The sequence below is a fragment of the Prunus avium genome, chromosome 4 (genome assembly GCF_965620075.1).
Source record: "Prunus avium chromosome 4, drPruAviu1.hap1.1, whole genome shotgun sequence".
Classification (NCBI taxonomy): Eukaryota; Viridiplantae; Streptophyta; class Magnoliopsida; order Rosales; family Rosaceae; genus Prunus; species Prunus avium.
The window spans coordinates 25,476,241-25,503,752 of NC_142287.1; the positions used below are offsets into that span (position 1 = coordinate 25,476,241).

Genomic DNA, 27,512 nt, shown 5'->3' on the forward strand with positions numbered 1-27,512 from the left:
AACTAGTACACTTAAACAAGTACATATTTGTAAAGAATGTTAATACAAGTTTAACTTATAACTGTGAAGGAAAGAGATACAATTGGTATCAGTATGGAAAAATGTTCAAGAATGCTAATGCACAAATTTATTTGGCCGGATAAGTACATCATATATATAAGTAAATAAGATTCAAAAGTGTATAAATATTCATATACCAAATGTTGCTTCAAGGTGGAACTCCGAACGAACTTTTAACAGTCTGTGGGAAGAGGGTACTGGCAATATTTTGTGTTCTTCATGCAGAGAAAGAAACGCTCGTAAGCAGATGCCATTTTAGTTGCAGTGAACATTGAAACCACATATTTCTTGCAAGCCAGGCCTTTCCTCTTCAGCACATTAGGCCCATCTCTAATTGCTGACTCTAAGGCCTCTACAAAAGACTTGACATTGGGTGAAAATGTGTATCCAAATTCTTCATCCACAACCACTGTCCCAACTATGCTTGGATAGTTCGGGGTTAGAACTGGCTTCCCACTTTGCATTGCTTCAATCAATGTAAGATCAAGCCCTTGGGGCCTCAATGTTGGGTTCACAAACACATCAAGTGCATTGTAAAATTTAGACAGCTCCAATGGCTCCAATGCTCCTAGAACCTTCACATTGGGGCCTAATTCAGCATACCTTCTTCTCCAAGGACCTGATCCTGCTACAAGCAAAAACACACCGGGGTGGCGGCTGACAATTGAAGAAAAGGCTTCGTAGAGAAGCGGATGCCCTTTGTCCCTGACCAACCGCCCTGCAACTCCCATCACAAGGCTCACATTGGCAGGCACCCCATATTTTTCTCGGAACCTTGCACCCGCTTTTTGATCGGGGGTAAATTCTGTTTCATCAACCCCATTGAGTATGACATGGACATTTCTTTGGGGGAGTTGATAGATGTTAACTAGAACCTCACCAGCACTACTGCTTATGCATATGTGTTGAGTGTAGCTTTTAAAGAACCGAATTTCTTCGACAAGCCTTGGCATTGCTTCATGAAGCTCTGTCATAGGCTCTGATAGCTGCCCTTTTGGATTTGAAAGAAGCTCTTGCAGTAACTTGGAGTGCATAATTTCATACCATATCCCATGCCAAGTGACAGCCACATTAGGCATCATTTTTGCACGCCAATGAGGCAACGAAACACTCTCAGTGTGCACATAATCAAATGCCCCATTTTCATTCACTTTATTGAAAACATCAAATGCTAAAGAGATGTTGACTGAGCCATGATCATTTGCTGCAAAATAGACATGAAGGTTACCTTCATGTATGTCCCAGCGAGGCCTCCTATCTGAAGGCGCAGTGAAGACATGAATCTCATGGCCCCTAGCAGCAAGTGCATGGTACAAAGTGGAAGCATGGCGCTCCATGCCACCTGGGGCTGCACCAACAGGCCATGTCTTGGAGAAGACAGCAATCTTGAGCTTTTCGTAAGTCGGCCCGAAACAAAGTTTGTTCCATGGGAATTTAGCATCTCTAAGATCACCATTGAATTGGGTATAATCAGCCCAGAAGAATGGTTCCTGGATGTTCCTAAGAGATGCAAAGAAGAGGAAAAAGGATGTAAAGAGTAGAAGTAAGGTGAAAATGGTTGAATATCTACAAGAGAGGAAGTTGGAAGAAGAGCTTTTGGGAGTTTGGTGCTTCAACCCCATTGCTGATTTAGAGAGTCTCAAAGAAAGTTTTGGCTTGTTTGTTTAAGCCAAGTGCATAAATCAAGACTGGTTGATAAATATTATATGAATTAGGTAATGTAAGTCGTACGAAGACTTTTTGATAAGATTTTTATAAATGCTTTAGGCCATTGATGCCGGATCTCCTCGAACTTGTGCATAATTCTATATGCAAACTGCAAACACATGACCTTCCTTGAGAGATCTTATGTCAACGCTGCATTTTACTTCCTATTTTTTTCAATTTCGATAACACTTTTTACTTTCAACTCTATATTTGACCATGTCCACTTGTTTTGTGTTTCACTTGAAGATGCCTACAACTGTCACAAAGTCACCATGAAAATGAGGACTGAGTTCATATGACATAAATGTTTTGGTTGCTTCAATATTTGCCACCTTATGTGGAAAACTGGTACTTATTGGCAAGTTACATGGTGCAACATAATCTTGTTAATTCTAGGCTACAACACAATCCCCAATGAATATTTTACGTGAGTTAATATAACAATTAATGAGATTTACTTCCTAACAAATTATGGATATTTATTTCCTATTAATATATCCCTGTATAAATTAGTTTAGTTGACATTTCTCTATCTAATTAGGAGATATTTCCTAATTATTTCCTGTATCTATTTCCACATGTAAAGCTATATGTATGTATTTCTCTTTATAAAGAAGAACATAAGTATCCAAATATTCAAATCATACAATTGTTAACAGGGTTTAGGTCGTCTCTAAACCCTAAATCTTCAAATCATATCCTCAAATTCAAACACAAACCCTAATTCAAATTCCTTAAATAAAATTCCTCAAATCAAATCCCTTTACCAATTTCCTAAAACAAACTCATATAAAAAACTGAAGGCATTCTATTAACAAAAAAGAAATATTATAATGGCAGGCATTTATATTATAATAGGGTTTACCTGCTTGTTTAGCCAAAAGCTAATAATAATTTCGAACGACAACAATTACAACACAAAGAAGAAGAAAACGACACGCAGGCAGGCAACACTGGCATTTACTACTTGCAGAGCCACTGTCTTCTACAGCCGCTGATACAACCTACTACGGCGATAGCCCTTGCTGCATCCCAATTCCCCCAACCCTAAAACAAAGCCTTTGGTTTTCATAAAGTTGGAGTCTTTTCCCAAAATCCCAGCATAAACTTCGATTTCACTTCTGAGGGTTTTTGGGCAAAATTAAAAAGTTAGGGTTTTTGAGGCCATATTTATTTCCTTGAAGCAAAACCCTAGGTATGTAATAATTCATTAGGGTTTTGTCCCGAAGCCTTGTTCTAGCAGAGCTTAATATTTAGGGTTGTTTGAGGGGGTTTCATAGCATGGTTTCAGGGCCACTGGTAGGTGACGAAGCGAGCAACAAGGCCTATTCCCGAAAGACCCAGAGCTACTCCAAGAATCCCAATCATGTCCTCCACCACTCGTCGCCTCCCCAGAACATGACGCAAGTCCGTGGCGCGCTGGCGTCGAACGACTCGTCGAGCGACAATGGCTCGCTTCCTGGCCTTGCCGAGCCAGACAATGGACCACGCGGGTATTCAAAGTTCGGGAACATGGTGCGGATTCAGTTGGATTCTTGGTCCAAGGCTGACCTTAGAGAGATTAAGTGGAAGCTGATGAGTGAGCTTGAACAAGTCAGGTGCTTGGTAAAGAATCTTGAAGCTAAGGAGGCTGAGCTTAGTGAGAGGTATGTTCAGTCACAGTTTTCAGCTGATGATGTGATAGATAATGTTAAAACTAAAACTACAATGAGGGTCAATTCGGAGGTGGGTTCTGTAGGACTCCGTGATTCGGGGCCATATCGGGGGTTGAGTGTTTCGGGGGCGGAGGATGATGGTGGAGCTGGTCAGTATATGGAGAAGCAGAAGAGGACGTGGAAGGCAAATCAATGTTCTAGGAATTCAGAGTTTCCTATTGGGAAGGAGAAGTTACCACCTTTAGGGAGTAGCAAGAAGTTGAAATCCAATGGAAGGACAATAGATGAGGGTAGAGTTGAGCCTTGGTTCAGGAAAGGTAAGAATCCGAGTCCATTGTTCAAGAGTTGTAGTACGTTGCTTGACAAGTTGATTAAGCATAAGTTTGGCTGGGTGTTTAAGAAGCCTGTAGATGTGAAGGCACTTGGGCTTCACGATTACAATACGATTATTAAGAAACCGATGGATTTGGGCACGGTGAAGACTAGGCTGAACGAGAATTGGTATAAGACTCCTGTGGAATTTGCAGAGGAGGTGAGACTTACATTTAATAATGCAATGTTGTATAACCCGAAAGAGCAGGATGCTCATCTTATGGCGGAGCAATTGTTGAAAATGTTTGAAGATCAATGGGTGGCTATAGAGGCCGAGTATAATCTTAATAGGAGAAATGAAATAGGGAATGATTCAAATTTGCCACCACCTGTTTCAAGAAAAATTCAAGCTCCTGCGGCTGCTCCTCCTTTGCCATTAGAGATGAGGAGTCTAGATAGAGCAGAATCTACGACAAAGCCTGTTGATCCCAAGTTGAAACCTGTCAGTTCTGGTCATCCAGGTCGACCACCAGTTCCGAAGAAGCCAAAAGCCAGGGACCCCAACAAAAGGGATATGACTTATGCGGAGAAGCAGAGGCTCAGCACAAACCTTCAGACTTTGCCTTCTGAGAAACTAGATACCATTGTCCAGATTATTAAAAAGAGGAATCTAGGGCTTTGTCAGCATGAGGATGAGATTGAGGTGGACATTGAAAGTGTTGATCCTGAAACGCTTTGGGAACTGGATAGGTTCGTGACTAATTACAGAAAAAGCTTGAGCAAAAATAAGAGAAGAACAGAGCTTGCTCCTCAATCAATAGCAGAACCTGGCCATGCCATCCAGGATACAGTAAGACAATAAATAGTCCCTGCCTTGTTTCTTACTTTTGATTTTTTCTCACTAATAGATGATGTTTAAACTTATCATCTTTGCAGAATGTGGCAACATACACTACAGTGGCAGAAAAAGAAGCCAAAGCAGGTATAAGTTTAATACGTAAGCATAGTGGTACTTCTATTGAGGTGACTGTTGGATCTGATGACAGTCTAGTTATTAGCACTGTGTCAGTTAAACCAGTTTCATATTTAGCAGTTGAAAACAACAATAATGCATTTTCCCCAGTTCGAAGAGAAGAGCAAGGAGATAATGTGAGTGGATCAAGTAGTTCTGGCAGTGGATCGGGATCCTCTTCAAGTGGTAATTATCAGTGTTTTTCTGTTATTGTTCACGTAAGGTCTCAGTGCTGTTTAAGATTGTCAATAATATATTTATTGTGTTATATTCTTTGCAGATTCTGACAATGATAGTTCATCTGGATGTGGATCAGATTCAAATCGTTGACCTAGGACCTGAATTGATTTAGTTGAGGTAGGTGGCATTATCTTTGTTAATGAATGTTCTTTTTTTCTTTTTTTGAGTCAAAGTCAGTGTGTCGACTACTGAATAACTTTTGAATCATAGATAGACAATAACTAGGCAACGATAATATGCAATCTTTGGGGTTCCATGATTGCTTAAAATTGGCCCTCTTTGATCTTGGTAACCCATAAAAGGAAACTAGAAAAGTATCTTTTATTTAATAAAAAGTTAACTTGTAAGTGTGACATTTGTCATTGCAGCAATTATGGTTTGTTCCTTTTGTTTTCTCTCCACTCTATAAATGGCTGATTTTGAAGACTTAAATGCAGAGATACATGGCAGAAGAGTTAGGCCCTGTTTGGGATTGCTATTTTTCGCCAAAAACCTATTTCACTTTAAAGTTAAGCAGTTTAAGGTGTTTGGTAAACATAAAATATCCCGATTATTTTAAAAGCAGTGGCCTTTTGACAACAGCTTTTAAAAGCAAGCTTTGGGTTGGTTTCAAAGCTGCTTTTCAAAGAAGTAGAGATGAGCCTTTAATGAATTGTTTTACTTATAACAGCACTTTAAAAATATTGTTTACCAAACATGGAGCTGCTTTACTTTACAGCTAATTATTTTCAAAGTACAACAGAAACAACTTTTTAAAAAAGTGACAACAATCCCAAACTGGCCCTTAGACCTTTGTGCATGTTCTCGTTATAAGTTTTGCATTTTATTCAGGTCATTGTAATTACCGGGAGACCAAGTTGAATATGTGCTTAAAATGCTTGGAAGGTTTAGAAAAATTTGGGGTGACTTGACAGCAGTTTACCCTTGACTTTTTGTGAGACCTATGGGAAGCTGTTTTCTTCTTCACAATTCTGTGTTTCAGCATACCATCATTACTCTAGCATCCAGTGAGTCTTTCACCTTGCGTGTGTGTGTGTGTGTGCGCACACTCCTGTATCTGGAAAACTCTTGATAGTTTAGTTTGAGAGCAATACTTAAGAGTCCCCTCTCTAACAGTCATTTTAAAAGATGGTTAATACCTCTAAATGTTAGTGAATATACTCCGATTCTGAGTTTGCATTACATGAATCCCTTGTAATGTAAGTTTGTCTCACACTGTAGACAGATATCATGTGTGCTATGTGCATCTTTAAATGCATATGCAAAACCCAATATCGCATGATAAAATGTTGTGAACAGTATTTATGAGGTTGTTAATGCCGTGGCAATCTTTAAAATGTTGGATTTTAGTGGATATGCAATTGCAGCAGTTTGTTACTATGTATTATCAACTTGGGTGAAATGATGTTATTAGTCCTGATTCATGAACATATTAAGTTTGCAGTAGTTTCCTTAAACTCATGTGTATGCCATTGACTGATTCTGTACATGCATGAGATATTCAGTCATTCACTAATTATTTTGCTTCAATTAGGAAGGCGTCTGATATAAGTTTTTCCCATCTTCTTGACATATCAGAGTTTTTTAGAAGTCTTTGTTCAGCCCGGGATACGGTTGGTGTAGATGAGGCATCCAAAGTGGTCCATCTTACTGCTGCTCCTGATCAGAGTTCTTCGAAGGTGTATATTGATGTGGAAAACTTAATTAGCAGTGCTTGTTCCTTATGAACAAATTGTATGAAAAGTAAAAGAACCAAACTATATTATGATGGCAGGAAACAGTTTCTATGACAAATGTGCAAACTGCAAACTAGTTGCTCCTCGTTTCCACCTCAAAATTATATATTAGAGTAATTATTTTTTTGTTGCTTAAACCTTTTTTCACTCAACAGAGCTGCCATTTTAACTTTTGCTGGGAAGGTTTATTGTGATCACCTGCACATGTTGAATTCAAAGGTCATATCGTTACATGCTCTGCCTAATGAGCTAGAGTTATGGATTGTAGTTATGGTTTTTAAAACTCTTCAAATATTCTGCCTAATGTTAATTTCTAGGACCCAAAAACAAACTGTCATAGGGTTGGTTTCAAACGGAAAACCAGTCGTTTATTTTATATGGTTGGGTTGTGCTTGTACCTTATCATCTTTTACCTTGCTCTTCTGCACAACAAAATACAAACAAAAAGAGGGTCCGCTTTTGCGTGAAGTTGTGCTCGCTTTGTAGAATGCCGGCCTCTAATGGAAACTCCGCGTGCAACTGTGCAAACCCCAAGTTCAATGGATCATTGTCCTTTAGCATTTGGAGCATGGACAGAGAGTATCACCCAACTAAGTCAAAAATCATACAAACATATCCATTTGGAGCCAAATGCTTATATTAGTATAAAAACTTCACTACATTTTTAATCATCCGGATCACAAGACAAAAACATCGGACAACTACTCAAGATCTGCTCAACTCTCACCAGCATGCATGCTCCGATGATAGAACCGACAAATCGAAGATACCAAACCGACAGCGATCAGCTTGGTTTGGGTCAGTATACCGACACAATAGCAGCGGTTAAAGGGTAGTGGACTGAAATAAACCCACGCCCACCCCAAATCATCAAACCGTTTCATCAATCTATTTCAAGAAGTTGTCTGGCCCACGGCATAGCGGCCAACAGCAGATCTGAACAGCAAATTTGCTAGCATTTTCTTCAAATCACTTTGCAATCATCCAAACAAGGTTTACTTTACGAAAATTACATGGGGCATAAAGGTTCTAGGTTATCATCCAATAACATTATTTTCAAAACATCCAAGTAACATGCAGAGAATAGAAATGATAAGACTGGAAATCTTCCTTGAATCAGGAGAATACTACTGATTGCCAGATGATGGCGGCCACAAACTATAATCCAAGTCAATGACTAAACAGTAATCAACTTTCCATTCCTTGAATAAATGAAACATTTTCATTCAAGTTCAAATAGCCCCGCACATGCCACTGGGGATTATTGATAAAACCTTTGTCTATCAGAGCTTACTCCAATAAAAACAGTAAAGCCGGTGCCCGTGCTGCTGGCAGCACTAAAAATATAACACTACTTGGACAAATGCAAAATTTGGAAGGGTTACTATCGGGATGGGTAGATAACCTCCATCCCCAATGCACTAATAATACATTACACTAATTCTGGTTGGCAAACTGGATACCCTTCTCAATAGATGCTTTGAGCTCAGGCTTTAGGCTTTCCAATCCTTCCTTTTCAAAGTCTGAGAGATTACCCAACCCCAAAACTTCCTCCACACCATTCCTTCCAAGCCTCACCTGCAAACCAATCAAAGGACTCTAAATTACTCATCACATGAACAGCAAAGAAAAATTTAGCATTATCGTGTCCATAATCAACTGAACAAACATAGTACATAAGATTAAAAACTGGGCATTGTACGGATGAACCATTATGGAGATATTCAACTGACCAAATATGCTATATCTATTTACTGCCAGCAGTCCATGAGTATGTGTGACAGTGCAAGTTTTTAACTCTCATGTAACATACTTGCATGCAACAGCAATGGTTGAGACATTGAAGGGCGCATCCATCAACGAATAATAATTAGTTACAAGTATATATTAAAATCACCATATATTGAAAAGACATCAATAACCAAAAGGGAAGGTGCACACTTGGCAGACATTGTTACGTGTTTACAAAAATAATGGCATTTGGAGACATGCCAAGTAGCACAATAATACACAAGCTGAACAGGAATGAAGCGCTAAGCAGTAAAGCCAAGTCTTGGCATATTACCGATGTGGAAGAATTAAAACTAGCTTGAGGCAAAACGAAAGTAAAGAACCAACTTTGGTTTATCTCACTAACCTTAGAAGCAAAGAAAGGAAGTTCAGTAACGCTTGATTGCACGAACGAACATTCCACAACATCGGGGACCCCATTAAGTCCCTTCAGACAAGCATCAGCAAAAAGAGCTCCAGCATAGCTGCAAGATAATAGGCAAGTTAGTCCGAGACAAACGTAAATTTCTTTTTCTTTATTCCTACAACTGAAAACGAAAAAATAAACATGGAAACCAATGGAGTAATATGAAAAGGGTGAACAATGTGAGGGAAGAAGCATTAACACCTTTCAACAGCAACAGAAACATAACGTCTTAATGCAGACAAGAAAATCAATTACGAAACATTCAACACATAAACTTTTGTGTATAATTTTGTACATGAGCAAATATGAATTTCTAATTGAAAATAGGCACATTCCATGAGGAAATACAAAATCAAAGCATCTAGTACAAAACGAAGTGTGCATGCAATGGTTTTATCCGAACACTTACGCCATTGACAATGTTGCAGATCCCTTTCCAGCCTTAGCCTCCACAACTTCTGTTCCTCCATCTTGCGTTCTTTTTGTCAAAGCCTTGATAACATCATGAGGCAAATTTGCTGTTGGGGTAGCCTAAAACATTCAAAAAAGGCAGTACAAAATTAGCCAACTATATGCCAAACCCAACCAAAGCACATTCCACAGGAGCAGCACTGCCATTAAACTCAAACAATCTAATTCAATCAAAAGATTAAACAATTTGAGGGATATGTACCTGAGAAAATAGTGGGAGAATGGTGATGCCAGCATGGCCACCAACGACTGGTACATTAACCTCTGCACACACCAAAAAACATTTTCTTTATTTGCTTGAACAAAATGAAGGCTTACATTATAACTGAGCTTCTAAAACCCATTTTAAAAAAAAGGTAGAAATGCTAATTACACCTACCTAAGTTGAGAATGTCAATCTTTGACAAAACCCAGAAAGAAAAAACAGAGAAATGACACAAACATAACCAAAAGGAAAGAGATTTCAGAATAAAAGTGGGTCAATAATGTACATACCAGCAACATTAACATTGGCTTTGCCAGCATAGAAAGTCTTAGCCCTGACCACATCAAGAGTAGTGACACCAAACAACCTCTTCTCGTCGTATTTCCCGGCTTTCTTCAACACCTCGGCCGCAATCGGGACCGTAGAGTTGACTGGGTTGCTAATCATGTTAATCAGTGCCTACCCAAAACAATCACCCAACAACCAAAATTAAACAAAAATAATAAAAGTAAAACTCAACTCTTTGGGAAACAAAAATGGTAGAAATGAATTGCACAGAGGGATACTCACATTGGGGCAGTACTTGGCGATGGCGGCAGTGAGACCCTTGACGATACCGGCATTAATATTGAAGAGATCGTCTCGGGTCATGCCGGGCTTTCGGGGCACACCAGCGGGTATGATTACGACGTCGGCTCCCTCCAAGGCTTGAGCGAGCTGATCTTCACCGGCGTAACCCTTGACCTAACCATCGCAATCAATCAAATCGTCGAATTAATAAAAAAGTTGCAAACTTTATGATCCAATCGGAGACAACCGATCGATGAAGAGAGGGTTTTTAGTACCTCAGATCTGGTGTTGATGTGGCTGACGTCAGCGGCGACGCCGGGAGTTCCGGCGATATCGTAGAGGGAGAGGTGGGAGACAAGAGGGTTGAGCTTCATGAGGAGGGATAAAGGTTGCCCGATGCCACCGGCGGCGCCGAGAACGGCGACCTTCCGCTCCGGCACGGCCTCGGACGAGTAGCTCCGGCGAGTGACTCGTTGTACGGATCTGACGAGGGACATGGAAGGCCTCATCTTTGTTTTTTCTTCGGGAGTGTCGAGGAGTCTGCTCTCTGCTCTGCTACCCTGCTGCTTAGACAACAACTACGAAGTGAGGGTTGGTTTGATATTTATGGTTTGTTAGGGCAGGCAACTGTTGGATACTATTTTAACATCAAGGGTTAATTTGATTTTTTATTTTGTCTGGGCAGTTAAAATTTTTATACTTTGATCTTGTTTCATGGTATATTCTTAGAATATTACGTTTTTCCAAAACAATCATAAACCTTTGCCTTTTAATTTTTTTATATTTTTTATAGATTGCCTTTTAATCCTTTTTTCGTTGTTGACATTTCCCATTAAGATGAGCAACAATATACTAAATTCACATGGATGTTAGGACTCGAACTCTTAAGTAGAATTTGCTCCTTCCAAACCACCACACTAATGGTTCCTTTTCTTTGCACATTTTAATCTTCAAAACAACAAATTTTATTTCAGAAGATTTTATATTAATTTATGACGAATAAAATAAGAATATTTCATCTTTTAATTACTTTTATAGTTTATGAAAGCTATCACATCACCATTTCACTATCTAATTTTTTACACAACATTGCTGAATCTTACTTTGACAATGAATTTTAATCTCTAAAGATTCTCTAATTCTATTATTTTAATTAGGCTATCACATGTTATTATAAAACTGTCATGTTATCTTTTCTTTTTCGTTGCGCTTTTGCTGTCAAAACAAAGGTAAAAGACTAAAGAAGAAGAAAAGAAAAGCAGAAGAGGCCATTTACCGATAGGTCGTTACATTGTCAGCGTTGCTAATTAAAAAAACATGCATGACTCTCATCCCATTTGAAAGGTTGGTAATCACGTTTTATAATGTTAACATTCATGAAGATCATAATTGATAACAGCTGCATTGGACATTGGAGTGACAATCTTGTGGATTTGTTCACAATATCAGATTACAAAACTTATCAAGTCGGTGGACAAAAAATTACAATCAGAAAACTCAGATATCTTTCATGCTGTTTTAGAAATCCATAAGTTGAAGATGAATGAATGCTCAAAAAATGGTTGTCCGCGAAGCCCTCGACTTGCTGCAGAGATACATCAGTGGCAGGTTCTTGACACAAACAACTGTTTTAAGCAAGAGCTCAAACACTAACCTTTGCAGAGGAACAAACTCTAAACTTGTGTCATGAGATTTTCTGATCCTGTAGAGACAAACAGAGGCCCGCCCAGTCGGAATAGGGGATGATCGTATTGCATTGATTGCTTTTGCAAAAATCAAGACTCAATGAAGTGAATGATCAGGTTACGATTCACTGTTTAAGCCTTGTGTTCTCCTTATCCAGTCTAGGATGTCTGAGCAATCTTCACGTCTGACAAAATGCCTTCATGTGTAAATGAAACTATTTAGTATTTAGCTCTGTGTCCACAAATTAACTGTAAAGTAAACCTTCAATGTTCGTAAATTATACCTATTTTGAGTTCGATAGCCCTTTAGTTCGGATTCTTCTCTGCGGCTTGATAACTCTTTCTTCATTCTCAGTGATTCAGGCACAACCAAATTTTCACTTTTGTCATGGTATGCATCATAAATGAAGTTGAGCACCGTTTCCTGCAAAAGTTGTCCACTATGCTAATCAGAACAAGGTTAAGGAAAACATATATATAATTAAAGCATTCACAGGCTGTGGTGAAATAAGAACCGTGCACAAAGCCAAATCTTCAATTGACATAATAATATAGGAATAACAACTGGGGGCGGAAGCTACATCTTTCTCTACTGACAAATAATGGAAACAAATGAAAACAAAATTGGAAAACATACCAAGGGTTTGGAAGCATCAAGCCAGTGATAGATACTCTCGTTACGAAACCACGTCAATTGCCGTTTTGCAAAATTTCTGCACATGAATTTAACAAATTCTATTGAGGAATGTAATGTATGAGAATCTTGTAAACTCTACAAATCATGTAGTTCTCCACTCCTCTCTCTATAAATACATATAACTGAAATTTGTTTTTCCAGACAATATATTTTGCATCTGTTGTTGCTTATACAAGTTACAACCAATTTACATTGAAAATGTCTGAAAGCTTGGTGAAACATATTTCCTAGGCAATTATGGCTTTTGATACATAAATCTGAAGAGAAAACGCATTACCTAGAAGCCTTTTGAAATTCAGATAAAAAATTGAAGAACTCTCTTGGAGAGCTACCTCCTTGCTGCCTACACATCAATAGATACTCCATTGCCTAAAAGCAAATATTTCTTACTGTTACTACCTATTGCACATAATAATAAAATGACAAAAAATGTTAAATACATTTTAATGAAACAAAATCAGACAACCTTTGCTTGAATATTTGAAAAATAATATAGGAATATCAGAGGTATACTTGTCTGTAACCAATTGCTCTGGTTGCTGAATTTGAATTTGGAAGAAGACCACTATCAAGAAGCCATCTAGCCTCAGACAAGATACCATCACTTCCTGCAGAGAGTTCAAAAAAAAAAAAAAAAGATTAGAGAGAGAGAGAGAGAGAGAGAGTACCCCACCCTCTTTGAAATAATGATCCTAAAAGATCAGCATATGTAAACCTAATGAAATTGCCTGATTTGAGTTTGAAAACTCAAAGATGAATGATCAATTTGTAGTGATGTGCCATAGTAAGATTTACCTGACAGCATATCTTCACATCGGCAGTCAATTGATCTATAAAGACCAACTCTTTTGCTTGAGAGGAAAAAGCAAATGAAATCATAGTCCAATTCCTTTGATTTTAATTCTTCCACAACATCAGTAGAAGGATTGATGTCATGTCTGTCAACTACACTAGAATCACATTGTTTCCTGAAAGAATTGTAGGGTACTTGAAATGCAGATGGAGGTGATCCACTAGACTGTCATTTCAGAACATGCATATAATTACATCTACCATCAGTGAAGTTGAAGGGGATAAGCTTCAAACAATGCAACTAAAGAGTCAATATTGAGGCAAATTTATCAAAAAAAATAATGATATGCAGGCGTCTGTGTCTCTGTTCAAGGAATGCATATACGTCACAAACCAACCTTAATGATCTCAAGGCTGCGTCTTAATCGATACCAGTCATTGGCAGCCAAAAATTGAGCCTTTGGGTCACCTGCTTTGACCACTAACTGCACAGCTGCTTCCCAGTCCTCATTTTTCTGCAGATCCGCTAACTCGGAATACACTTCAGATGCAATATCTGGAGACGCTTTGGGAACATCTGGTTTTCCGTATATGAGCCTGCAACAACAAAAATGCTATTAATACAACCAACAAGAAGAGAGAAAGAAAATGAAGGTTATTGCTCTTAATTACATAAATTTTTATTCAAATTCACCTTTAAGCAACCAAATTAAATGTTGCCAATATCATCAATCAATAAGCAGATGTCATTTCAGAAGCTATTAGTTTACAAGGGAGGCTATTACATTAAGAGACCAGTTATGTTAATCTATACTCAACATCCTAGCTATAAACAGACCAAAAAAAACATTCCAACTCTAAAACAAGAAGAAACAAATAAAGAAACAAAGATCAAAACTAGCATTTACTCGAGAAGATATCATCACATACCAGCGCAAGTACAATCCAGTGCCACCAGTAACTATGGGAACACGGCCACTATCAAGAATAGATCTTGTAGCTTGCCTTGCATCCTCATAAAATTTTCCGACAGAATAGTCTGAAGAATAAAACATGTGTTGAATTGGGAGAACAGAAATATCCAAAGTTCCAAACCTAGCAGTAGAAAACTCAACATCATCCAAGCATCCCACAACACCCAAATTTCAATTATAGCCTCCAAATCCTAGAAGATGAAGACATAATATGCTATGATACATTTCTATCTGCCCTTAAATTTAGTAGACAACACACCTTCAGATGGGTGCAAAATATCAACAAGATGATGCGGCACCTCCTGCATTAAAAGAAAGAAAAACAAAAAAAGAAGAATTATTATTATAAAAAATCCACCAAAAAGAATAAAAAAATTTGGTCAAATTCCAGTTACAAAAAACAGACCAGTTGAGATTACACAGGGAGAAGTTGCCCAATCAATCATTAGCAGTAAAATTTAGTATCAAGTTAAACAAACCTACTTTGTAATTATACTAGTTTTGTTTTTCTTTGTTTTCGTTATATTTTGAATTAGCTAGAAACTTGCTGTTTTATCAATATGATGAAGTATTTCTATTTTCCATGCAAAACTTCATTAGGACATAAAGGCTTCTACCTACATATGAAATTCTGCATTAATAATCAGACAAGCAATCTATACAATAGACTTACTCCATATGAACTATTCTTGAATTGCAGAGAAGAGATAAAATTAAATGAGGATATTATGTGAATTGTTAGAGAATATAATATGAATTGCTAGTGCTTAAAAGGGTCAAAAATTCATGTCAGAATGGCAGAACAATACATCCACAACTATCATATTACAATTATTAAAATGTAAAATCTAAGCACGACATAACACCATAGATACAAACATTAAAAGGTCAAAATGAAAAAAAAAAACATAAAACTAATATGGCATACAATGCAACTGAAACAAACATACTCCAGAAGTCTATATTATCATAAATTAAATTTCAATGGTAGATACATACACTAAATGTACAATTTTCTCAATTAGGCAAGCACCTGTCTATCACCTGGGGAAGGCTTGGCAGATCCAACATCAAGTCCCCGATATACCTGAGGCAACAAAGCCATATCAAACAAAATCACTTTAAGCAATATTGCACTGCCTGTTAAGTGTTATAAGCATAAACAAAAGGCAATCCAAACAAGGCAATGTTATATTGAATGAGATTTTGATATTTTGAGTTGTCTTCCATTTCGATGCTCATAGTTATTTTATTGTGTATTTCCTGATGTTTATCATTTGTTTGGAATTTTTTACATTTCAGTTCCTTATCTAGATTATTGTGGCCTCTATAAACAGAAATTAGCATTATTCATTGAAGGCAAGCTTGATTATAACAATTAAAATTTTCAACTTAAGTAATTCAAATCCATTTGGTATAACACAATGTCAACTTTCTTTTTGTCTATTAGTATCAGTAAGTAACATGGTTTATGACTAAATACCCAATAAACCAAACTCTCCATACTTACAAATTAGTATCTCAAGAACACCCAACTAATGAACTAACCACTCTGCCGCTTACTTTGAAAAAAGCTACATTTTTCCATTTTCTTTCCCTTTTTTTTTCTCAGCACCCAAACAGAGAACAAGAAAAACCAACTGGGTATTGTGTGTTTGCTAAAACCTGAACAGAGTCGGCGCTGATAATCTCGCCATTGAGCCGCTTAGCGAGCTCCAAAGCCAGGCGGCTCTTCCCTGCTCCGGTGGGCCCAGATACGACTATCACCTTCTCCTTCTCTTTACTCTTGGTGGCTGAAACTGAGCACGCGGTGCTCAAACGTCGCCGGCGGATAGTGAAAGTCACCAGCGCAGCCGTCCGGAGGGCACGCTTCTTCGACGACGACGTGAGGCGCGGGCAAAATGTACGCACACAACTACTACTGATAATCATGTTTTGGGTAGAGAGGGAGAGAGCTCAGAGAGGATTGGATTGGATTGTTTTTGTGCTTTGTTATTTTGTCCGTTTGGGTTTAGGGGGTTTTGGGTCTCAAGCTCTCAGTGTTTGTAAACACCAAAGAGGAAATGGATTAAGTGAGGTTATTGGGTTTTATGGGTTCTTTTGGGGTTCAGATTTTTTATTTATTTATTTAGATATTTATAAAAATACCAAATCCTAGACATGTATTTATAAAAATACCCAAGCACTATTTAAACATAGAAACATACCCAAAATGGGTTTTGGGTATGTGTGTAATGATGGGTTTTGGATATGTTTATAAATGAATTTTAAGTGTGTGTAATGATGAGTTTTGGGTATGTTTATAAAGTGTTTTGGGTATTGAGTATTTTTATAATTTCAGCCCCCATTTTGGGTATTTTAGTGAAACTCCCTTTTTTTTTTTGGGGGTTCAGATATTTGTGCCCCCTTTTCTTTGTGTGATTTTTCTTTTGCTTTTTTCCATTTTTTTCAATTAACTTCTGACACATACGGGAACGAATTGTATTATAATATTTTACAATAATTTCTCCAATTTCAGAAAGGTTTTTGCCCCAAGACCAATGCATAATTGATCATTATGAAGGACAAAAACTCTCTTGTGACCGGAATAACACAATGACACATAAAAAAGTTATCCCACGTATAATTGTGTTATTGACGAGAATAGCAAATATAGCATAAGAGTTCCCTCTCCATGTGAAGGATTCATGGTCAAAACAGAAAGGGCCTACAATCAACAACCACTGATGATGGGCTCCAATTCAGGGAGTTCAACATGCCACCTCTCTTCATCAATGAAAACTAATGTTACTTGAAAAATAAAAAAATAACATAGTGGGAAGAAAATCACTTATGGCATCAAGAAGATTGTTTACTATCTGAAGGCCCACATAGGAGTTCAAAAGAACAACAGCCTTATTTCAATTTTAAAATGAGACATACCTAAAAAACTTGATCCTACCAACTGGTGGTTGCATGTGTCACTTCACCAAAAAGACTTAAACTTCAAGGTACCCTGTTCAAATACTTCACCAAGAAAATGTCTTTCAACAATCAAACATAAACCATAGCCATCATCTTCATCACCTCCCCCAAATGACAAGGCAGCAGCTCTCTCTTGACCGTCGAATCCAATCCCTCTTCCCGGTTGCGTTGGCTTCTCTGCTTGTCCTTGGGACTGCACGACTAGTCCTCGACGCCTTGAAGAGCAATGACAGCTTTGTCTTTCAGCTATATGGCAGGCCAAGAGGTCAACAACAGAGACCGGCAGTTGTTGTTTCCCCTGAGGACCGGATTGATGAAAGTTGCAATGTGTTTGAAGGGAAATGGGTGTGGGACAATGTGTCCCATCCTCACTATACAGAAGAGAGCTGTCCTTACTTGGTAAAGCAAGTTACTTGCCAAAGAAATGGTAGGCCCGATTCTTACTATAAGAATTGGAGGTGGCAACCTAATGACTGCAACCTCCCAAGGTAAAAAACTCTACACTTTTGCATGCATTCTAAATTCTAAGGGCACAATATGACAGTCCAAGAAAGAAACAATGAAGCAATAATCATTCTTAAAAGCAGAGTTAATGTGCTGTGAAAATTTCTTTGGAAAACATCACAAGAGGTGCTGATTTTCCTTTTTGTTTTTCTTTTTCAAAAGTGGCCCATGAAATTATTCTGATGGTTTTTAATCTTGAAATTGGATTTTCACTGGGAAAAAAAGTGGACTTATTTCATGCCTAATTCATGTCAATTGGGCAAGAAACTTGTTTTCAAGCATTTTATATGGGATGTGGGTCGAACCATCTCATGCTTTTCAATTTTTTTTTTAGTAAGTGGCTTTGGCTTTGAATTCAGGTTTGATCCATTGAAGCTAATGCAGATTTTGAGGGGTAAAAGGCTGATGTTTGTTGGAGACTCTGTACAGAGAGGGCAGTTTGAATCCCTAGTCTGTATGGTTCAATCTATAATTCCTCAAGGAAAGAAATCTCTCCAAAGGGTCCCTCCCAGAAAGATCTTCAAAGTTGAGGTAAACATTCTACTGCCTTTAACTTAAACATTTTATATGCAAAATAACCCTCTCATTAGTGAGGCTTAAAGCTCATGTCTTAAAACACTAACCCCACGCTTAAGGTAAGAGTTCGACTCCCCCTCATGCTCTTCAGGTCTTAGGAACTTCTCATTGTGTCCTACATTTTAAGGCAAACTCTTTTTCCCCTTTCCCAGGAGTTTGATGCATCCATTGAATACTACTGGGCTCCATTTATTGTGGAGTCGATTTCGGACCATGCGACAAAACATACAGTACTGAAACGGCTGGTGAAGTTAGACTCCATAGCTAAGCATGGAAAACACTGGGAAGGAGTAGATATCTTGGTGTTCGAGAGCTATGTATGGTGGATGCACAAGCCTACCATCAATGCTACGTGAGTGACATATTTATAGGGCACCCCTATGTCATAATTTCATCGTTCTGATTTCAATTGGTTAACGCATTTTTAGTGACATTCAATCTCCACTTTGTTGATGGTCCTGAATCCTAAATGCAAATTTCATGGCCAAAATTTGTTGATCACCTAACGTTTAATGTCACTAGAAATGCGTTAACCAATTGAAGGCATTTGTATTTAAGTTAGTCTTGTTGAGTGAATTTTGAGACGAGAGTAGAGTAGGATTTGAGATTTGACAATGAATTATGTTTTGCTTGTCTTCCCCAGATATGGATCTCCTGATGTCCAAGAATATAATGTCACTACAGCATACAGACTGGCCTTACAAACTTGGGCAGAATGGTTGGAATCCAGCATCAACCCTGAGAGACAAAAGGTCTTCTTCATGAGTATGTCTCCAACACATTTATGGTGAGTTTCACACTTCCACTCAAACATCTTCAAAAAAGAAAAGGAGGAAGAAACTGAAGTCCTAAAACCTTGCAACCCAAATGACAGCTAAATCCAAATGCATCACAATTATGGAATAGTTATGTTAATCCGCAGGCCTAATTCAGACCGAGTTCATCAAACCTGCCTAATCCCATGAAAATAAGACTACTGCTTGCAAAAGTCCTTAACTATTCTGTAATCATGAAAGCATCATTGAAATTTCTTTTGTAGGAGTTGGGAATGGAAGGCTGGAAGTGATGAGAACTGCTTCAACGAGTCTTACCCAATTCAAGGTTCATATTGGGGTACTGGTTCAAACATGGAAATCATGGAAATGATACACGACCAAATACAGGATTTGAAAGTGAAGGTAACATTTTTGAACATTACCCAGTTGTCAGAGTACCGAAAAGACGCACATACATCAGTATACGGGGAACGCAAGGGGAAGCTCTTGACAAAGGAACAAAGATCTGATCCTAAAAATTTTGCTGATTGCATTCACTGGTGCCTACCTGGGGTTCCTGATACATGGAATGAGATTTTGTATGCACATTTGTTAAAGAGCCATCAAAATCTTTTGTAAGTTGAACTTAACAGTTGAGCCTTGGATAAAATCTATGAGAGGTACATTTGTATGTTAATATTGAGGATCAATAGTGCAGCATTTTGCGAGGAAGAAGAAAAGGACGTGACACCTGCAACAGAACTTGTATTTAATTTAACACTTTTGGTCTTCTTTTTCTTTTCTTCAACCGAAAAACAACTTTATTTTGGTGACCATAGACATAAAATCCGCAACTCTTTTGTATGTTCTTCAAACAGCAAACGACTTTAATTTGGTGAGAGAAGATAAAATCCACGCACCACAAGGGTATCACAGTATTGCAGCTTTCTCTCAGAAAGAAACAAATACTGACCAGATAGAACTCGATACTATAAGGTTAACTTCTTTATTTTGTGTATTTCAACAACGAAATAGTGGCATCATCCACAATCATAAATCTTCGGTATGGTATTATTTCCAACATATTTACCTGCAAAGGCAAGCAGCCTTGTAACCAATCCAATTATTTACAGGGACACGTTCATTTACTTAAAGGAGCTCCCATTCAGAGTCACAGGCATCATGAGTTTGCAAATTTTTCATGTTAGAGAGTGTTTCTTGGCTGGAATTTATATCAGTGTCCCCAAACCAAATTGCTAGCTGTTCGTATTCCTTTGTCAGCCTCTTCTTTGATGTAAAAGCATCCTGGATTCTTTTCTGTATACAACAAAGCAAATGAAAAATTGATAGAGTCAGGCTCATCATGCTAATGAGGCACATAATTTGTTGATACAGTTTCACATTTCTGATGGCATCACCTTCAAGCAACATGTTTAGTTTCTTTTCTTTACAAGAAATTTATTTATATATAAAAAATTGATAAATCATTTATTCTCAGCAAAGTTCAGATCGGTGACTGCAATCTAAATCTTTATTATGGGTTCACTGTAAATATGCCTTTTTAATATAAGAAAGAATCCATAACCATATTATGAAGTATTTTAAACGCCAGTCTGAAATGATGCATGTAGTTCTTCTTTATTTTCTAATTGGTTTCAATAGAAATTTGTAATGTTTGGACAAGTGAAAACCATATAACATGCATTAAGAAAATTGCGATCAATTGGGTCGATTGAAACTCAACAGATCTAATTTGCTGTGATTGCACAGTGTATGTCAAAAAGGGCATTTTGAATGCCGGGTTCGAGCTCTTCACACCAGTGACCAGTCTGTTTATTGCTAAAAGATTAATCAAGGATATTAACAACACAAAACATTTCAAATATTTGAGAAAGGGCTGTCTGTAATCAGGAGTTAAAACTCATAAAATATAACTCAATTTTGTGTTATAAATGTTTCCCAAATAGTGGATTGAAAGGAAAAAGTGCGCGAAAAGAAGTAAAAGGGAATAGCCTTTTAAGCATAGATGGCACAAAAGACAAGGGGAAAATTATCTGCTGTCTCTCACTCCCTTCTTTGACCTCATGGTGTCGCATGATAAACTGCTCTCATGCAGGTAATGTTCCATGTAAATACAGAGACAGCTATCGAGAGGGATAAATTGTTTCATAATTAAACCCAAGGAAGCTATTTAATATTAGGAGCATCACCCAAGCCAATGAGAATCTTCTAAGTAATCATTCATGCAAATAGGAGATGTAATACATTCTTAACCTACTCTGGACAGACCATTAGCAGGCATCACCATTCAAGGAAGGAACCTTCCCACAGTCAACCTTCAATTACCCACTAAACCTAATTATTCCTATTTAGTGATCAAAGAGTGGAAATAAATTGTATTTTTCCCATGAAAAAAAAAATAGAACTCCAGGATTTGTTCCTGAACTAGGCCGGATTCTGGAAAGTCTGGGGCCAGAGTTGAGATGTGCAGTATACATTAATCCTCCTTTGCAGAAAGTCAATTTTTTTATATGGAAAGTCATGGTAAAGAACCATCTGCTATTATAGCCTTCAGCTTCTCTTTCCTAACATGCCCTCTGGAATTATGCCTTCTAACTAAGACTATGTAAGAACACTTCAAACACGAAACTGAGCATGCCACCATCATGTTAATATTCATAACAAATGCAATATGCAGAACCTTTCTAAAATAACATTTCATTTACCTAAACAGAAAGGGAGGATTGGAGAAGTGGAAGGAATACCTTGTATGATCTTAGTTTTCTTGTTCTGCAAGAGATAGCATGCAGTACACTATCGTCTACAATGACACAGCTCTCCTCAAGCTTCACCTTATCATGCAAATCAATGGTTTCCATGCTAGAGTGAGAAAAATCACAACTTGATTCATCTGAAAGGCCTGTAAACACTTTGCAAGATTAGAGAGGTGGCATCTAAAACAAATCACAGAAAGCAGACGCAAGGGACAGTTATGGTTTACAATAGTTCCCTCAGTTGCCAAGTATACCAATGTGCAAAATAGCACAAAGAGGGCACTTCAGTCGTAGAGTCAAAATACCAAAATAAAATCATGGCCAGCATTGTTATATATTGAAACATCATTATGTACTCTGTTCTGCATTTCAAGTATGTCATAAAGAAGGGTCAGGTCCAATTTGGCATTCTTATTCATACTTGTGTATGTTAAAGGTGCATTGCAATCTTCTTCATCAAATCTCATGTGGTTATACTCCATGAAAAAATGAGGTTGTAGAGCAGAAATAGACACCTAATAGAAGTGGTTAGGACTATGATGTTACAAATTACTTTTACTAAAGGATTCTGGGCTTATAGCTTGTTATGTTATTAATCAGATGCCCCCCTCAGTTTAGAAACTTCAGGAATCTAATTGCTTGAAATGAAACTCAAAGAGGGATAAAATGAGGAGTAGCTGGAACAAACATTTAAGTTGGAAAACAAAATGGGGCAAATCTAGATCACTTAAAAGATAATACTTAGCATTGAGGTTCTGCAAGATTGAAACATAAGAATTATTATCTCATCACTATTGTTGTTACTACGATAAAAAATCCAAATAAAAGAAGACTCGAGACTTTGGCCGATGGGGTTTTAAAGGTGAGAGATGAGAGAGGAAATAAATTAAAGTGCCGCATATGCATTCTAGAACATACCAATATCTGAAAAGGAATTAAGAGCATCAAATTGAACAGACTCGCAGATCTGAACTTGCTGTTTTCCAGATGGTACTATCAGAGGCATGGTCAACGTAATTCTGGAAGTGCCTTCTTCTGTAATATATAGAAGTTAATGAATGCCTGTTGTCTAAGGAAAAGCAAGAATACCAATGAGAGAACCAAAAATACTAACCAACTGGTTCCAGTGATAGGACACTGCTGAATGAAGAAAGTCCCATATCCACATCCTTAATTTTACCAGACACAGTTAAGGGTGAAACAGATGTTGGGATCTCATTAGAAACATCAGAAACACACCCAGTCACCTCAACATAATTATGAGAAAACATTGCTTCCAGGGATAAGTTTTCAGGTGAATATTCAAAGAGCCTAAGTGATTCCTTTGCATTACAGCTGCTGAAGGGTGCAATTCCCATCTCCGCTATAGTATCCTCCCCAGATACAACTGAAAAGGCCATTTCAGAAGTAGTATTTGAGGCACCAGAAACACTCAAAATTTCATCTGAACAAACAGTAGATTTTTGCTGGGATTCAAACTCCAATCCATGTGCTGGGGATATAGTTGCAACCTCAGGCAAAAAAGTATGCCTGTTTTCATAATTACTGTGAGCAAATACCTGAAATGGTGACTCTGTAAAGTGTTCTGACACAACAGGAGAAGTTAAATCCAGGATTTTTATGGAAATTTCTTCATTATTTGCATCTGAGTTTTCATTTGTCAAATTATCATCAATCTTCTCCACAGACAAGTCAGACTCTGACACCCCAGGAGTATTTATGGAAGTTGGAGAACTAAGTTGACCTGCAAGGTGATATTTAGAAGAGACAAGACTCAGCTGGTTTGCCACATGATCCATTATACTGGGCTCTGTAGGTGATTGATTTTTAGTTGCATCTAAAGAAATTCCATTTGTCAAAACTTCATCAATCTTTCTCGCAGAAAAGTCGGACTCAGACACCTCAAGTGTATCCATTGAAATTGGAGCACTTTGTTGATCTGCAATGTGACATTTACAAGAGATGAGACTCGGCTGGTTTGTCACAGGATCCATTACATTGGGCTCTGTAGGTGGTTGATTATCTGTTGCATCTAAAGACTCTTGATTTTCTACGGAAAAGTAAGCCTCTGAAAGCACAAGAGTATCCATTGAAGTTGGAGAATAAGGTTGATCTGCAAGGTAAAATTTACTAGAGCCAAGACTCAGCTGGTTTGTCACAGGATCCATTACATTGCACTCTGTAGGTGATTCTTCTGTTGCATCTAAAGACTTTTCATTTGTCAAAACTTCATCGATCTTTTCCACAGACAAGTCATACTCTGACAGCTCAAGAGTATCCATTGAAGTTGGAGAACTAGGTTGATCTGCCAGTTGATATTTACAAGACACAGTACTTGGCTGGTTTGTCACAGGATCCATTACATGGGGCTCTGAAGGTGATTTCATTTCAGTTGCACCTAAAGATTTTTCATTTGAAAAAACTTCACGAATCTTTCCCACAGATACGTCGGACTCTAACACCTCAGAACCATCCATTGATGTTGGAGAACTAGGTTGATCTGCAAGGAAATATTTACTAGAGACAAGACTCGGCTGGTTTATCACAGGATCCATTACATTGGGCTCTGCAGGTGATTGCTTTTCAATTTCATCCGAAGAATTTTCCTCTAAGTCTTCCCTTGACTTAGTACTAATGGCAGAATTATATGTAATAGCCACCTCTTGAGCGTCATGATTAACAGGATTCCCTAAAGGAGGAATTAAATCTTGGACGACATCAGAACAGAGTTTCTTCACACTTTTGCCCACTGTCTGCACCTGGGTTTCGACATATTTAATTGTATCCTGTGAAAGAAATCATTGAATATTACAAGAGGAATTGACAGCTGCAGTCACTAGTTAGCAGCAGCAACAAAATTAATCGAAGTCCAGAAGCACTTAAGATCCTTTCTTTTGGGTTTTTTTTTTTCTTTCATTATACCTGATTCACAATATCATCCACCTCCTGGCAGATTGCTTCAAATTTCTGGTAAATGTTTCCAACCCAATTCATACCTTTGAGTTTTTTTAAATCCATGATGAATTCTGAACTTCACCTACAGCCAGTCAAATGATATTCTCTTTAATGGTTTGCATTAGCCAGAGAGGACAGTACAAGTTAACATCCCAGCGCAAGAAACACAACAGCAACTAATAGCCATCAAATTGACTAGTTTGAATTTCTTAAAACATAAAGGTTATACTCTGACCAAAAAATATACATGCAATCCCAAGAAAGTTTCAGTGTCCTCCAAGGCTTTGTATAGAATATCACAGTATATTAAATACAAAGGGTTTGCAGAGTTTTACAAGTACTAACACCATACATTCACATTAAGTAACAGATTGCAAATTTTTCAAGTATAATCAAAACTGTGCACAAAAGTTCACAAAAGGCTAAGGTGCGGGTTATGGGAAGCACCATAACTGCAGTAAAATGGAATACCAAAAACTATAGGAGACAGAATCACCACATGTGATATTTTGAAGTCAAACCAACTAGAAAATAGAATCAAAGTAAGCACTACACTTGATGGTGAATAAATGCATGAAACGATCAATCAATAAACCAAATTATTTATGATGGAAATAAAAAGAATGAAAAATGTAATAAGATTGGATGTACAGAAATAGGAAACCAAGGTCTACACAAACCACTTAAAGGAATTGAGGGTTAGCATTCTGGAGAACACAGTGAACCGAAAATATCCACGGTAACCATCACTACCGAGATTGTATGTTTGTATATTTATTTGAGGATCATTATTTTGTAGAATAAATATATAAAATACTTGTTCACATACCACACAACAGTAAAAACATGCAGGGGGGAATCAAACACTCTCATAATTGTGCTATTCGATTTCTTCGATTTCAAAGTTCCCAAGTTCAAGAAGTTTGCCTGTTCACTAGCTCTTCAACAAAAATATATATACGGCGTAAATTATGTACTGTCACAATTGTGCTATATATATATATGCGTCCTCCATCATTTAACCCAAGAACAAAACCAGAGTTTTTCAAACATAAATTAGGTACTGTCACAATTAGGCGATCAATTTAACTTGATCATACTCTGTGGCAATCCTAAAATTCAACCTCAATACCCCAATGCATACTTCAATTAAATCATTGTCAAAAAAATTTTAAAAATAAACCGTAGCCTTCTGAATACATAAAAAGATACAGAGATACACAAACTTAATTATTATAGCTCGGAAAAAGAAAAACTTTTTCCAAAATAAGAATATGATCAACCAAAAAGAAAAAAAAATTGAGTGAAAAAGAGACGAAATTTGAAGAAGAAGAGAGAAAAGAACAGCAGCAGGAAGAGGAGGATGACGGAGAGGAGATGAATTACCGGAAAGCTGTAGCCTGTGGTGTGACCAGTAAGCTGAGTTGAACTTGGTCCTTTGGTTATGGCAGACACAGACAGAGAAAGAGAGAGAGAGAGAGGTTTAGGAAGAAGGGCTGTGGGCAGGGTTTTAAGAACCTCTTTCTTATGTTAATTACTCAAATAATACTTAGTTAAAAATTACAAAACATAAGTAGGTATAATTTTAGTCCGACTAAACTTCTAAAGAGAATATTTTTTTTTTTGGTTTCCTTTTTATTTATTGATATAGGAAAAGTTACAAGACAATGACCAAAAGTTTATTGACCCTATTATTGTATGCATTATAACATTTTGTTTTCCTTTTCACTATAATTTGATCTGAAATATTTAAATTGAAAGTGACTTTTAATTAGTACTCAATAATTGAGAGTAAGTTTTAAAGATTACGCTATTATCCATGCCTTTCACATTTGGGTTTCGGATAGTTTTCTTGTTATCTTTTGTACTCTTGTAGAGTGCTTCTATTTTATAGAGCATATGCTCCAACAACAAAAAATAAGTAAAATAATTGAGGGTAAGCTAATGGATGTATTAGTGAGACAACTTCCCTTTTATATGTGGAGAGAGGCTCGCCTGATCCTTTCAGCCTTAATCCACTTTTGTTTCTGTTAGTTCTCTTCATGGAATAAAATCTATCGCTATCTATAAATATATAAAAAATAATTGATTTGAACTTAAAAATTGGAAGTATCATCTTCTTGGCTTTCATACAGAACTTGTGAAGTTTCAACATGAATTAAACAAGAAGCAAATTCTGCCGCACGGTTAGCGTAAAGTCTTCAACTCATGAAGATTAAAAGATTTTAAAAAATCATGACAGTTAAAAAGAGTCGCATTGATTGACCAAAAAAAAAAAAAAAGAAATTCGCATAAACCTTGGACTGGTGTATCCTTTGTAAGTCGACTTGAATTAAAAGCCATAACCTCTAACGAATCTGATTCCGCTATGACTATGAATTAACAGTTTATTCTGTTCATGTTGACAGTAATTTATTACAACCTGATAACAAGGGTTATAGGTCCCCTTGTTAATTAAAAAAAATCATAATTTCCAAAGAATATTAAAGAATAAAAAGGGATGTTAGTCGCCCAAATTTTAGGTGTACTCCCAAATGTTCTTGGGTTCAAACTGTACATGTGCGTGTGAGTTCCCCACCCCCTCTCCGGACTCCGGCTAAAAAATATATATTTGTTTTGGGATTTTGCATAGAACCTAAAGATTTAAGAGTTAGAGAGTAAAATAATTGGC

General features: G+C 37.3%; 6 protein-coding genes across 11 annotated transcripts; 2 read left to right on the top strand and 4 right to left on the bottom strand.

Moving 5' to 3' along the window:
• Positions 1-233: 233 nt before the first annotated feature.
• LOC110771766 (UDP-Glycosyltransferase superfamily protein) lies at positions 234-1,684 on the bottom strand. The gene has a single exon (XM_021976113.2). It carries the CDS (start codon positions 1,680-1,682, stop codon positions 234-236), a length of 1,449 nt encoding a protein of 482 aa, XP_021831805.1. The 5' UTR covers positions 1,683-1,684.
• Positions 1,685-2,662: 978 nt separating this feature from the next.
• Positions 2,663-6,859, top strand: GTE3 (global transcription factor group E3). 5 transcript variants are annotated; one of them, XM_021976130.2, is made up of 5 exons: positions 2,663-4,584; positions 4,671-4,716; positions 4,825-4,932; positions 5,027-5,103; positions 6,521-6,859. In XM_021976130.2, the coding sequence occupies exons 1-4, from the start codon at positions 3,049-3,051 to the stop codon at positions 5,074-5,076; spliced, it is 1,740 nt and encodes a 579-aa protein (XP_021831822.1). In that variant the 5' UTR covers positions 2,663-3,048; the 3' UTR covers positions 5,077-5,103; positions 6,521-6,859. The 5 variants fall into 5 exon arrangements, with proteins under 5 accessions (XP_021831822.1, XP_021831823.1, XP_021831821.1 ...); XM_021976131.2 differs by having other exon boundaries at positions 6,525-6,859; XM_021976129.2 differs by having other exon boundaries at positions 6,565-6,859.
• A 1,041-nt stretch (positions 6,860-7,900) lies between these two features.
• LOC110771779 (malate dehydrogenase, mitochondrial) lies at positions 7,901-10,751 on the bottom strand. The gene is made up of 7 exons (XM_021976126.2): positions 10,441-10,751; positions 10,166-10,339; positions 9,886-10,054; positions 9,593-9,654; positions 9,329-9,450; positions 8,860-8,977; positions 7,901-8,300 (listed from the first exon to the last, which is right to left on the bottom strand). The coding sequence occupies exons 1-7, from the start codon at positions 10,672-10,674 to the stop codon at positions 8,160-8,162; spliced, it is 1,020 nt and encodes a 339-aa protein (XP_021831818.1). The 5' UTR covers positions 10,675-10,751; the 3' UTR covers positions 7,901-8,159.
• Positions 10,752-11,501: 750 nt separating this feature from the next.
• IPT9 (isopentenyltransferase 9) lies at positions 11,502-16,363 on the bottom strand. Its single transcript, XM_021977497.2, has 11 exons — positions 15,979-16,363; positions 15,347-15,400; positions 14,573-14,615; positions 14,270-14,378; positions 13,738-13,936; positions 13,343-13,565; positions 13,061-13,155; positions 12,825-12,916; positions 12,488-12,563; positions 12,135-12,274; positions 11,502-12,047 (listed from the first exon to the last, which is right to left on the bottom strand). The coding sequence occupies exons 1-11, from the start codon at positions 16,243-16,245 to the stop codon at positions 11,969-11,971; spliced, it is 1,377 nt and encodes a 458-aa protein (XP_021833189.2). The 5' UTR covers positions 16,246-16,363; the 3' UTR covers positions 11,502-11,968.
• An 862-nt stretch (positions 16,364-17,225) lies between these two features.
• Positions 17,226-19,809, top strand: TBL31 (trichome birefringence-like protein (DUF828)). Its single transcript, XM_021977504.2, has 5 exons — positions 17,226-17,765; positions 18,141-18,312; positions 18,510-18,709; positions 19,001-19,144; positions 19,397-19,809. The coding sequence occupies exons 1-5, from the start codon at positions 17,389-17,391 to the stop codon at positions 19,749-19,751; spliced, it is 1,248 nt and encodes a 415-aa protein (XP_021833196.2). The 5' UTR covers positions 17,226-17,388; the 3' UTR covers positions 19,752-19,809.
• Positions 19,810-20,099: 290 nt separating this feature from the next.
• Positions 20,100-26,384, bottom strand: LOC110773009 (mucin). Of its 2 annotated transcripts, none has more exons than XM_021977499.2 (6): positions 26,228-26,384; positions 24,809-24,923; positions 23,001-24,672; positions 22,805-22,921; positions 21,878-22,032; positions 20,100-20,429 (listed from the first exon to the last, which is right to left on the bottom strand). In XM_021977499.2, exons 2-6 carry the CDS (start codon positions 24,902-24,904, stop codon positions 20,262-20,264), a joined length of 2,208 nt encoding a protein of 735 aa, XP_021833191.2. In that variant the 5' UTR covers positions 24,905-24,923; positions 26,228-26,384; the 3' UTR covers positions 20,100-20,261. The 2 variants fall into 2 exon arrangements, with proteins under 2 accessions (XP_021833191.2, XP_021833195.2); XM_021977503.2 differs by having other exon boundaries at positions 24,883-24,923; positions 26,228-26,349.
• Positions 26,385-27,512: the final 1,128 nt, after the last annotated feature.

Excerpts from the sequence above, each read along its gene's own strand:
- LOC110771766 (XM_021976113.2), bottom strand. The coding sequence starts at position 1,682 with ATGGGGTTGAAGCACCAAACTCCCAAAAGCTCTTCTTCCAACTTCCTC.
- GTE3 (XM_021976130.2), top strand. The coding sequence starts at position 3,049 with ATGGTTTCAGGGCCACTGGTAGGTGACGAAGCGAGCAACAAGGCCTAT. Across the intron at positions 4,585-4,670 it reads GCCATGCCATCCAGGATACA|AATGTGGCAACATACACTAC; the intron begins GTAAGACAATAA and ends TCATCTTTGCAG. Across the intron at positions 4,717-4,824 it reads AGAAAAAGAAGCCAAAGCAG|CAGTTGAAAACAACAATAAT; the intron begins GTATAAGTTTAA and ends TTTCATATTTAG.
- LOC110771779 (XM_021976126.2), bottom strand. The coding sequence starts at position 10,674 with ATGAGGCCTTCCATGTCCCTCGTCAGATCCGTACAACGAGTCACTCGC. Across the intron at positions 10,055-10,165 it reads TCGCCAAGTACTGCCCCAAT|GCACTGATTAACATGATTAG; the intron begins GTGAGTATCCCT and ends TGTTTTGGGTAG. Across the intron at positions 9,655-9,885 it reads AGCCAATGTTAATGTTGCTG|AGGTTAATGTACCAGTCGTT; the intron begins GTATGTACATTA and ends TGGTGTGTGCAG.
- IPT9 (XM_021977497.2), bottom strand. The coding sequence starts at position 16,245 with ATGATTATCAGTAGTAGTTGTGTGCGTACATTTTGCCCGCGCCTCACG. Across the intron at positions 14,379-14,572 it reads TATTTTGCACCCATCTGAAG|ACTATTCTGTCGGAAAATTT; the intron begins GTGTGTTGTCTA and ends TTTATTCTTCAG. Across the intron at positions 12,048-12,134 it reads GGCTATCGAACTCAAAATAG|GCATTTTGTCAGACGTGAAG; the intron begins GTATAATTTACG and ends TTACACATGAAG.
- TBL31 (XM_021977504.2), top strand. The coding sequence starts at position 17,389 with ATGACAAGGCAGCAGCTCTCTCTTGACCGTCGAATCCAATCCCTCTTC. Across the intron at positions 18,313-18,509 it reads GAAAGATCTTCAAAGTTGAG|GAGTTTGATGCATCCATTGA; the intron begins GTAAACATTCTA and ends CCCCTTTCCCAG. Across the intron at positions 19,145-19,396 it reads ATGTCTCCAACACATTTATG|GAGTTGGGAATGGAAGGCTG; the intron begins GTGAGTTTCACA and ends TTTCTTTTGTAG.
- LOC110773009 (XM_021977499.2), bottom strand. The coding sequence starts at position 24,904 with ATGGATTTAAAAAAACTCAAAGGTATGAATTGGGTTGGAAACATTTAC. Across the intron at positions 24,673-24,808 it reads TGGATGATATTGTGAATCAG|GATACAATTAAATATGTCGA; the intron begins GTATAATGAAAG and ends TTTCTTTCACAG. Across the intron at positions 22,922-23,000 it reads CCTATCACTGGAACCAGTTG|AAGAAGGCACTTCCAGAATT; the intron begins GTTAGTATTTTT and ends TATATATTACAG.